Source organism: Ceratotherium simum, chromosome 6, assembly GCF_057802395.1.
Source record: "Ceratotherium simum simum isolate JZ-2026a chromosome 6, ASM5780239v1, whole genome shotgun sequence".
NCBI classification, from domain to species: Eukaryota; Metazoa; Chordata; class Mammalia; order Perissodactyla; family Rhinocerotidae; genus Ceratotherium; species Ceratotherium simum.
In genome coordinates this window covers 76,430,291-76,442,431 of record NC_141905.1, presented here as the reverse complement: position 1 = coordinate 76,442,431, position 12,141 = coordinate 76,430,291, and the positions used below count along the sequence as shown (strand labels likewise).

General features: G+C 37.4%; 1 protein-coding gene across 5 annotated transcripts in view; it reads left to right on the top strand.

Annotated features, from left to right (window-relative positions):
* Positions 1-12,141, top strand: part of RAB11FIP2 (RAB11 family interacting protein 2) — a 43,202-nt gene that overhangs the window by 10,303 nt on the left and 20,758 nt on the right. Inside the window, exon 4 of one of the 5 annotated variants that reach the window (XM_087432685.1) lies at positions 5,320-7,119. The exons of the other annotated variants lie outside the window; for them this stretch is intronic. Within the exon in view, the coding sequence (XP_087288811.1) occupies positions 5,320-5,389 (70 nt within the window). The 3' untranslated portion in view covers positions 5,390-7,119. Of the gene's footprint in view, positions 1-5,319; positions 7,120-12,141 lie in introns of those variants that run through there. 5 annotated transcript variants of the gene reach the window in all.

Sequence of the window (12,141 nt, the reverse complement as noted above, 5' to 3'; positions counted from 1 at the left end):
TGAGTGAACTGGCTCACCGTGGTTGCAGGTGCGTGGGAACCGTATTATTACCCTCCAGGTGAATAATGTGGATGATTAAAACTGGAGAATTTTCTTTATGCCAAAAATTTTAAAGTACTAAGGAACGCTTTCTTAGAAGTTCGAGTTTTTATTTCTTACTGTAAGTCAGCCCACCTGAAGAAATCACCTTGTAAATCACAAAAAATAGTGCATTTTGCTTCTGTTCTTGGCATAGATCCCATAGTCTTACATAAAACTGATAGAGGAAATGAGTTAGGCTTTTTGTTGGGTTATTTCAACAAAGAGCAGAGCTCTTTGAAACACTTTTCCCCGCAGTTACTAAATCTCCGTCTCTTTCCTCTTCCATGCCCCCTCTTCTCTGAAGCCTTTCCTACTCCTGTAGGGAGAGGTAGTTGTTCCTGTGCTGCAGCGTTTTCTTACCTAAGTCTTATTTATATGGGTATCACATTGTTCACTAATAGACCAGTAACTTTTTTCCCCTCCCACCACCATGAACAACTTGAGGGCAGAGCCTGCATTTCATTCATTTTTCAGCCCTTAATCTGCTTGGTAGGTAGTAGGTGTTAGAAAAGCATTTTTTGAATAAATCGACACAGTATAGCAGATCGGTTTCCTAAAATGCTATTTTCATTCCCTTAGTCGCATGCTTCCAGCCCAGTGTAGGCTGTGAAAGTCTTTCTCATAGACTGAAAACAGATCCATGAAGGCAAATATATGCATTTTTATGTACAACTAAACATTAGAAATCTAAGTGAGTTTTAAAGGACTAGTAAAATTTGATATTCATACCCTAAATAACACATTTCTGGAGTTTATTAAAGAATCTGTATTCGTTTGGATAGGTTATCAACTGTAGTAAACACCCCAGATCTCAGTGGCTTGTCGCAGTAAAAGGTGATTGCTCGTTCTTGTCACAACGTAGTTCACTGAGATGGGGATGGGAGAAGGGGGTGCTTTGCTCCAAGCTGTCATTCAGCTCCACACAGTCACTCAGGAACCAGGCTCCTTCCTTTTTGTGATCCACCATTTAACATGGCATCCAGGGTCATGCAGCAGGGAAAGAGAGTGGAGGGATCACATGTGCCGGACCTGGCAGTGGTGTGTGTTACATCCACATATGTGCGGTAGGCCGGAGTTCAGTCATGTCCCAACCTCAGTGCAGCCAGTTGAGAAATATGGTTTAGCTGTGGACCCAGAGGAAACTGAATTGGGTGTGGTGAATACACAGTGCTGTGTGTGCTGTCCATGCCAGTTCTGAGACGTTTGGATGCTGTCTAACACTTGGCATGCTGCAAAACTCCTACACATGTACATGAAAGTGTAGTTGGAATTCTTGTAATTTTCAGGAAAATATTTGATCACTTTATTATTGGTTTTGAGTTGTTTGTGTTTTAATGTTGCTGTTACTCTTGCTTTTTAATTATAAATCACAGGTAGGTTAGCATCATCAGTATCTAGTAATTTGTTGTGTGCTTAACCCCACAATTTGTGAAGTAATTCTTTTTTGCATCAGCAGTATATAATTTTCCAAAAACAAATATACCTAGATGTTTGTTATATCGTTTTCAATAATGTGTTCACAACCAGTTCATCTTTAACACTGGGCCCTTTTTCCACTAGAAAGTGGAAATAGGTGGGGTATATTCCTCATACCAGATTTCCTTTTTTTACAGAGATGCAGCTAGACCATTCACTTAGGTGGGGCATGTGACCAAGTTCTGGCTTACTGAAGAGTTAGTGGAAGAGATGTATACCACTTTCAGGTCTGGTCCGTGAAAACCACCTAGGCATCCCCCGTATTACCTCTCTTTGTCCATACCGTACACCAAGGGTTGGCAAACTGGGCTTGTGGGCCATATCTGGCTATTGCCTGTTTTTGTAAATAACGTGTTATTGGAACACAGCCTGCCCATTTGTTTATGGCTGCTTTTGTGCTACAATGGTAGAGTTGAGTAGTTATGACAGAGACTATATGGCCTACAAAGCCAAAAATATTTATTATTTGGCCTTTTACAGAAATAGTTTGCTAAGCCTTGCACTAGCTGAATGGAGATCTTTGAGAAGGGCAGAGCCATAAGATAGAAGCTCATGCATTTTGAGTTCCTGAATGCATGTGGAAGGCCACCTAACCAAGAATAACCGATTGAAAAAACCAAATGATATCATTTTAGGCTTTTTTTTTTTTTTTAACTTTGCAATTTTTCTCTTGCTATTCCTCACCTCTCTCTTCCGGGTAAGTTAATTTCCTTTCTGCACTTCTCCACCCTGCGGTCTTCGTAAGCCTTGCCATCTCCATTCCTTGGCTCCATCGTGGAATGCGCAGTTAATTCATCTCTGAGGGTCCTAAGCCTAGTTATCCTTGATGCTAAAAACTCTTTAATTCTTTTTTGGTTGATAATGTGGTGTTCCCTTCTTTGGATTTCTGCTGATCTAGAAGAACATAAGGTTCTTCTAGGTTTTAGTCTTCCAACTAAGCTGTTTAGGCTTCTTCACAGTTGTGCTGAATCTTCTTTCGTGGTGCCCCACAGCACCTAGATCAGTGCGTGTCCTCAGTGCTGATCATCAAGGGTTCCTGGGGATTTTTTTTTTAACTGCAGTTTGTTAGGTCCTATCTCAGACTGAATTAGAATCTTTAGTGAGTGGGCCCTGAAATAAAAATCAACATTCTTAAAACTTCCCGCTGATTCTCAGTCAGGTTTAAAAATCGTTGATCTAAATTATATCATCTATTTCATAAGAGTTCGGTGAGTACTTGTTTATGAATAGGAATCAGGAGTTATGTGTGTTTAATTCTTTTAAAAAAAAGAATTAAAGAGTTTTTAGCATCAAGGATAGCTAGGCTTAGGACCCTCAGAGATGAATTAACTGTGCATTCCATGATGGAGCCAAGGAATGGAGATGGCAAGGCTTACTAGGTAAACCCATAGTTGAAGAGACAACTTAGTCACATTAGCTTTGCTTGCAGGGCCCCGACTAAGGTGGAGGGCACAGTAAGGAGATCGGCTTGACTAACCCAGGGATGTGGAGAGGAGAGTGAGATTTGGCAGAATAGGTGAGGAACACGTGAAGCATAGTGGGTGTTGAAGAGCAGGCAGAATTGTCTGCCTAGTACATATTTATGGCCTCTGTGGATGAATTGTTTCTCAGGATTCAGGTGAAATCTAGGCATCGGTACTGATGAATGACACTTTTAAAATATACTTATATTTGTATACTACCTATAGTAAATTGAAGAGAAACTGTGTTCGTAATGTATGTTCTTCTAAGGCTCCATGAAAAAATTCAGGACTGAAGAACTCCACCTGCTTAAGGGAATTCATTAATATAAGGAGGAAATTGGTTGTGTATGTCTTATTCTGAAATTTAAAAAAATGTAGTCGATAATATAAGCATACTCTGTATGATGAGCTCAAGGTGTTTGATGTTAGCGGGGCAGGCAACTCATGGGAGAGCAAGAACTCATGGGAGATGTCTTTACCGGAGAAGTTTGCTTTGGGAACATCTTCTATTTGTGAGTTGTACAAAGAAATTGCTTTTCCTTTTTTTACTTTCTGCTTTCCTGTAGTTGTGAATACCCTTTAGCAAACTCTTAGTTGCTGTGATAAGTTAATGGTATGTTTTATAATGTTATGCCTAGCATTACTGATTTTATTGGCACATATATGCGTATATTGCCCTTTGCAGTATTTACTGTGGAAGAACCTGTCTAGTTCTTAGCTGATGAACTTAGGCCAAATAGTTATTTTTTAGGGCAGTATGGAAATAGTGTCTAAGGTCAAGACCTCGTATTTATGACTAATATTTTATAATTTTGCATGACTGTACGCCTTTTACTTTTGGAATCAGGTTGACCTACTTTCCTCTTTCCTTCCCTCCGTCTCTCCCTCTTTTCTTTTCTTCCTTAACTAGTCAATTCCTGTCTATGTTTGTATCGCCTTTCTTAGAAGCTACAAAAAATTGGTTACCTAGAATGTCTATTAAACATGTTTCTAATTTTCACAAATCAAAAATCACCGCAGGCTATTAAACATGTAACCATTATTATGAAGTTATATAACATATCATAAAAAATGATAGACTGCTTACAGTAGGCTTATGTTTTGATTTTATAAAGTTATAGTAAACAAATGATCCTGAAGAAAAGATCATATTCGTAGTTTTAAAACCATTATTTTATAATACTCCTTATGGACATTTTTCCTGTTTAAGTTTAAAGCTCACTCTTTGGCTTAATAAATCTTAACATGCATAAGGTTTATTTTAAAAGCAACATTTATTTTTTGTTCATATTTGTCTAATATTAAAGATAATTTGCCTCTTATTTTGGCAGACTCTAAATCTTTTACACAGCTGAAAATATGTAGCCTCATTTATGACACAGAAAACAAAAAACTTTGGAGATGATTTTTAGAGCCATAATCCATTAGTGCCCAGGGAATTACAGAATGTATCCAATGAAACAATGACTGGGAACATGAAATATGTGATGTGATTAGTTCCCTTAACACTAACTAGAACTTTTATGCTTAACTCCCCAGATACTAGTTGAAACTTTTTTACCCTTTGTCATCCTAATACTCATTATAATAGCTTTCATTAATTGGTACGTCTCCCAGTGGGTTAATTTGCAGATACCAACCATGCCATCCTTTTGCTAACTCACTAATGTGAATTGATATTTATAGACTTCAATATTGAAAATAAAAAAGGCTCTGTAACAAAAAAAGACAAACTTTGCTAAGTTATTATTATTATTAATTTTAAGGTGAGAGATTGAGGTAGAGAGAGATTCTGTGAGAGAGAAGAAAACAAGTCAAAAAAATCCACAAAAACTACTGTAGGCTAATAAACTGATGTGAAAATTTCTCAATTTACAGCGCTTGACAGGTGCTAAAAGAAAAGCATCTTTAATTTTAATGTGTTGTTAGGACCTCTTTAGAGAGACTGTACAAGTTATTAACAAGGTCCTCAGAGACAGGAGACGGGTAATTAACAGACCTATGGAGATATAGTTTAGGTAATTAACGAGCTCTTAGGCACTGGACATGGGGTAACACATAACGAGTCCAGTAGTTAAAGAGAACAGGTTGTTATGATATGATCAAATACAAGATATAGTAGGTAAGTCCTCTTGAGGTTTCTGATAGAAAAGTATTAAGATTATATTCCATTGACCCCAGTGCACTCATTTTTGTAAATCAATATGTAAATTTTTTGGTTTAACTTTTTTTTTTTTTTTGTGAGGAGATCAGCCCTGTGCTAACATCCGCCAATCCTCCTCTTTTTTTGCCGAGGAAGACGGCCCTGGGCTAACATCCGTGCCCATCCTCCTCCACTTTATATGGGACGCCGCCACAGCATGGCCTGACAAGCAGTGCGTCGGTGCGCGCCCGGGATCCGAACCAGCGAACCCCCGGGCCGCCGCAGCGGAGCGCACGCACCCAACCGCTTGCACCACCGGGCCAGCCCCTGGTTTAACTTTTAAGATAGAATTTGAGAGGATTATTTCTCTGTAAAACCAAGAAGCAGCGAAGCTTGTTACATGTAGATTAATAATCTTTGTTAATTGCCATTAACGAACATGTATATTTTGAGAAAAATACATTGGAAACACATAATTTATTTGTTTCTAAAATGTTTTAGAGATTTATTGTTCTGTTTATTTTTCGCCTGTGGACTGTTGGCTAAAATTGTCTATTCCTGGTTGACCTTACTCTCCTGATCCACTTTAAAATGGTCAGGATCTAGGCCGGAGAGGAGACTCTCCTTCACCAGTTTGAACTTTACATAATATCCACGGGTCCCTCCGGTCATGCTCCTATGCTACCTTCAAGTCTGAGACTTGACGTTCCCACCTTCAAATATTTGGTCCAGCTATTTCTTATGTAAATTTGAAATTGTTGAGGTATGAATCAAGTTTTGGTTCTGAAAACTCTCACAGTTAGCAAATCTTTGTCATAAACATGTTATACTCTAAAGATTAAGAGTATAAGGAAGGCCCTTCCCAGTCTGCTGATTCATTCCATTGTCTCCTGGCTACTCCAGTCCATCAATTGATTTTTTCCAAATTTCAGATCTGATAATCAAATGGTATTTTCATTATTTTTGGAATATTTACTATGTACAATGAAATCCGAGATTATTAAGATATAAATCCTGCTCTTAGAGCTCATAGAAACAGACATATAAATATTAGGTCTGAATTCCATGCTGAAGACTGGACATTGTGTAGGCATTGGGGAAACAAGAAAGATTTTTAAGTTGGTCTGTGATATGATCAAAGTAATGTCTTAGACAGCTGTGTGGCATTGGGGATCTGCTGGGGACAAGAGTGGCATTCTGCTTGTGTGTATGTGGAGGGGGTATGTTGGGCGATTGGTAACAGAGAAGAAACAATGAGGGTTATTCCAATGCTGTGTCTTTAATGGGTATCTTAAATTTGATGAAACACAGCATTGTAAAAACTACGTATTACAACAGTGTCATCTGTAGTTTTTGAATCTTGGCATTTTAGTCTTGATGGAGAGTTTTTGAGTTTTTTGTTTCTGTTTGCAATGAAGTGGTATCTTGTTTATTTTAGATTTTTGTTTTAGAAAATAGGAATTAGGTGTTAAGTTGTTGGAGACCAGCAAGTTAGTATCAAAACAGTAACAGTTCTTGAGAGTTTGTTTTTGAACACTGAAACTTCTTTGAACACAAGAGGCCAAATTTCTGTAACTGCTTATGGGTTTATGCATTTAAAGTGTGTTCGCTTTAGCATTGTAATTACTACATGTATTTCTCTCCGGTGGTTTTGGCTTTACTAAATCTTGTCCCTGTTAGACCCCTTTTGTTAGTTTTTCACTGAGAGAATAACTTCTGTGTCTTGTATACTTGGCCTTCACTTCTGTGTACACATTTCTTCCAGGCCTCCTGATTCTGTGTTGAGAACATTTCCAGTTGGGCCACTATGACCGCATCACCTGTGGTTACTTTTTTCATAACAATAAAGCTTTAACTTTTGAAATATGGGTGCTATTTCTATGTATTTAATATATGGTGATAGCATTACCCGTGGCCAGGGTGTTTTATAGCTGCTGACAATAGAAAATAAGGCAGTTAATTTGATTATGAAATTATTTTCCTTATATGCATTTAGTTTCTAAGAATGTTAGGATCCAGACATGTAAAATATCTCCTTGAACTTATATTTTTAAGGATAAACTATTGCTCTTTGATTTAATGCATTAAATAGAATATAGTGTTATATTTTATAACATATAATTATAATATAAATATAGAAATAAATATTAAAATATATAAATATTTATTAAATGTAATATTATACATCAAATAAAATTTTTTTATGTATTTTATATATTTATTTTAAGCTTAGAAATCTTTCTGACAAAAGTGCTGTTACCACTTAAAACAGCGAATACATGAATCAGCTTGGACTTCTTAGAGTAAAACTTAATTCAAATTGCCAATTTTTAAAATTGTTTTAACAAACATGTATGTAAAGCTCTCTTAGAGCTAGGGGTGGGGGTTGATTCACAGAGGACTCAAGTCCTAGCTGCCACAAGAGCTGGGGAGAGGGATGTGTAATCGATGACCTGTCATCCAAGCAGAGTGAGCTGTGTTGAACACGGAGTTTGCTGTGGAAAGCTAGAGGAATAGTCAGCTGGAAGTTGGGAAATGCTTCTTCATGGAAGAGGCCTTTGAGCTTGTTCTTGACTATTGAACATGATTTCATAAGGTGGGGAATGAGCAGATAGACAGTTGTTTTAGTAAATAGCAAGAAAGCTCATTAAAAAATTTGTGAAGTGCTTTTTGAAGGAATATTTTATAAATAGTGACTGTATACTATTATGTCATTAGCTCTTTACTAACTACCTAGTAATTTTACTGTTTCTTTTCTAGTTGGAGTCATGGAGCTATACTCTATGTCTGTCATTCCCTGCCGGGTAGTTTCCTGAGGAAGTGCATTTGCTACGTTAGGCTACCAGGGAGCCAATTAGTGAGCGCCTGCAGCAGCTCTGTGTTAATGTGACCTCTTTGTTATGGAGCCTGGTGTGGGAATGGGGTGTTCAGGTTAATCACATATTTTGCTTACTTGAGGTGTACAATGTATTTGTTTCATATAGATTTTTTTGTTCTCAAAGAAATTAAATGCCCCAAATTAGTTAAAAATGAAAATCATACTGGACATAATTTAATATTTGATTCAGAAGGTATATTTGATTAGCTTCTTCCAACCAAAGCTTTTACAATGTAACATGAAAATATAAATATAGTAATAGAATATTCTGAAGGGAGTATAGGATACGTATTAAGAGTTCAGGTTTAGGACTCAGATCTGGATTTGAGTCTGTTGAATAGCCGTGTGACCTTATTTAACCTTTCTAAGCCTCATTTTTTCTAGCTGTGAAATGGGGATAACAACTTTGGTGTTGTGGAAGACGTTAAATAATGTAATGCACATAAAGTGCTGAGGGGAGCATTTGCCACGTAGTGGACCTGGAAATGAGAGCTCTTGCTGTGCTCTTATTACACAGCATCTACAGAATATATAACAATTGCTTTAAGTAAGTTAAATGAAATTGTTCCAAGTTATAATATATTCTCGACTTAAAAAATCTTAAATAAAAGTACAATTTAGGAGCTCACTGACCAAAAAAGAACATACATGTGGCAGAAGACAATAAACTTGATAGTTTTTCAAGTTTCTTTTAAGCCGTATGTTCAATAATAATCTTTGATGAAATAAACTAAACCACATTGAAATTAAGTAAAACTATATTCCAAGTATTAGGTAGAAAATTTATTTTATTACAAGGCAAAAGTATTAATATTGCTATAAAATCCAATGTTCAGAAATTCTTGCATAGCACTAGTAATGACAGTGCAGGGTAGACATGTAAGCTTTGGCTTTGCCTTAAACCACGATAAATATTTCCTAAACTCAAATGGCTGAGCTCAGATTGAATTGTTAAAGAAGGCAGTTCAAACTAGTATAGTAGGAAGGCTAAATGCTGCTTACGGAAACCTCCAGAAGAGTTCAGAGTCCTCTTTGGGAGAAGAGTCCCTGCCTTAGAAAACTCACACAGGCACTAGTGTATCCCTTCTAACCAAGATCTGGCGGCTGGCTCTTTCATTTCTTTGTCGGTGAAACTGCCCACTTTTCTCTTTGTTTTTCACCAAGAGTATAAGATTCTACTCAAGTAGTCTCTGGACTCAAGGTTCTTTAATATGCTGGAAATAATATTAGTTGTAATTTTAATGTTCTCTCATTCTAATTTTAAAAAATAAATATTCCTCATTTAATAGAAAAAAATAACCAAAATTTGAATGTAAGATATTTTTAGATTGTCATCAATTTATTTTATGGCATAATATCTCTTGCACTTACAGGGATGGGTACGGTCTTATAGTGTCTTCCCCTTGTGCTTTCCATCTTTAGAGTACTAGGCAGTATATATTAGGGTGACGTTCTAAAATAAAGATGTTTGTGTTAGAACTCGATAATAAGGGATGGATGTTTTTGCCCTTACTTGGTTATATATTGCTTGCCTTTCTTATGCAAGTATTCTGTTAGTATTTTGATACAAAGGATACATAAGGCAACATCTTTGTCTTTAAGATCATAGGCAGGTAAGTACAAAATATGTAATTAGTTGTCCTAATTGGTGGTATAGTTAGTAAGTGCTGATAAAATTACAGGAGATTATATGGGTAAGGGTAGGCAGTCCAGGCATCATGGAAAGAGTAGAATTAAGAGTCTTTAAAGGATGGATCTATGAAAAGAAAGAGGAAGGGGCTTTTATAAATGGAGATTAAAATGAGAAAAGGCAATGAGGTAAAAATGAGTGTTTTAAGTGGCTCTCATGGACCCAGCCTACCTAGAACTGTTAAGGTTGGAGGTAGTAGTGGAGATGGGACCTTATTACTAGGAACTTAGCATACCAAAATGAAGAATATGCACCTAATTCTATAGTAAGTATAAAGGTTTTTCAGCATATGAGTGATGTGATGGAAATACAACTTTAGGAAAACTCAGAGCACAGTGACTTGCTCTTGCATATATGATATGGACCTGAAGGGGAATACACACGCATGAAATCAAAGAAAGATGCCAGTGAGACCACATTTCTAAGTGTGATTTTAGATTCAGAAGAAAAACATTTTACAGTGAAAAGTCATTTTAATTATATGTATAGCTTATAAGAACAGGACAATGGGGAAATTATTGTGGCATCAGAAATTTGCAAATATTATAAGGTACACTTTTTAAATCAACGGATACCCGTGTTTTAAATGTTCTTGAATAATTTTTTTTTTAACGCAGAACTGTTTAGAAAAGGCTGGCTGAGAGATAGTATAATACACAATTTCCAATAAGATCATTATATTCGTCAATTTTTGGGGGAGCGCTGGAGAGTTTATTTTTATACAAAAGAGTATATTCTTTTCCAGCAAAATTTTGTAATTTCGTAGCCCTGTGAAACAAGTTCTTGATAGCCAAGGAAGTTTTAAGGCTTCCTACCCTGGGGTGTGGAGTGGCCAGAAATCCCCCAGTCGCCCCAACACCTCTGCTTCCAAAGAGCATGTGCGGAAGTCTGGGGCTTGTGTCACCCAATGGAAGGGCCCCGGGAAGTCTGGCTGCCTTATGTGCCCCTCCTTGAAGCCTCTTCAGTGATGACTTAGGTTGGAGAATCAGGTGCTTTCTGGCCAGGGGCCTTATTACATGGTGTTCTTAAATACCTGAGGCCTTCCTGGTGACCAGAGGGCACCATGGCCTCCTCTCCAGAACGTGGCTTTGTCCTAGGCACAGACAGAGCCAGCTGGGGTACTCTTGGCCAAGGGTGTTGTTGGCCCTCTGGCCTTTTTGCCTAGTCCAGGGGGACCCAGGGCCAGCTTGTCTCGTCCCCACCCTTGTGGAAGAGTTACTTCTGCCCAGGTGGTCCTCAGCCTCTCCTCACAGGAAAAAGGTGATCGAGGGTGCTGGGTCGGCCTTGATCACACAGGCAGACAGAGCCTGTGCTGGATCTGGCCCTGTAGAGGGGCCTGGTGCCCTGTTCTCGTCACTCCTTCCCACTTGCACTGTTTTGCTTCTAAAATAAACAGAACTTGATCCTCCCCCCATTCCCTAAGTAGACTCCAGTGGCTGTATGGCAGGCAGTGGACCAGGGCCTACTCAGAGCAACAGGATAAACACAGCACAATAGCCAGAGTGACAGTTTTCCTAAAGATTGAGAGAGAAAAGGTTCTTTTTGTATCAAGAGAAACATGATTATAGTATGAGTAAAGTAGAAAAATCCACCTGAATTTTTATTAAATTTGAGATGTCAAGGAAATTTTATGCTTGTTACTGGATTTATTCTCATGTATTAGGGGAAATAAAGAGAAAAATTTTGAGAAGCGTAGCTTTGAAGGAATGGAGAACTTTTGGAGTCCATAGGGCTGATGTTTGGAAATTTGTTAATTGTCTGATTATGTTTAAAATAATTATTTCTTGTCTTCAACAGAAGAAAATAGTAGGTTAAACTTGATGGAATATTATATTCTTGATGAAACATGCCTTAATTTCATAGATATCTTTAAATCCTGAAGTTTTAAGACCTCTTCAACATTTTCATTACTAGTCATGACAGGAAAGCAACTAGGTCTGAATTTGCTGTGCCTGATCTTTGTCACTGACCACAGTTTTTAATTGTCTCGCCTGTGAGATCTCAGCAGATGTCCTGTGAGACTAGTAATAAGTAAATTACCGTTAATCCCCATAGACGTTTATGTATTCGGTTCTGTTTTGCCATCCGGGTATTTAGTGTTCATGCCCAGTCCCAGGAGAGATAATATAGTATTTTAATCTATAGTATCATTAATTTGATTTGGTACTGAGTTCTTTTTTTTTTTCTAAAAAGAAAGAAAACAATATTGAGTTGCACCTTGCCTCTTAAGTTCTATTTGCGTGTGTAATAAACATAATTGAAATACACTAAAGGTTGTGTTTACTAGTGGAATCTCTCTTTGGACACTTCATTTTTTTGGGTTTTTGTAAAGAGGATCATTAAAGAACATTTGCTTAAACTTGTTTAACATTGAACCTTTATGGAATAAATAACTGTTTTCAGGATTTAC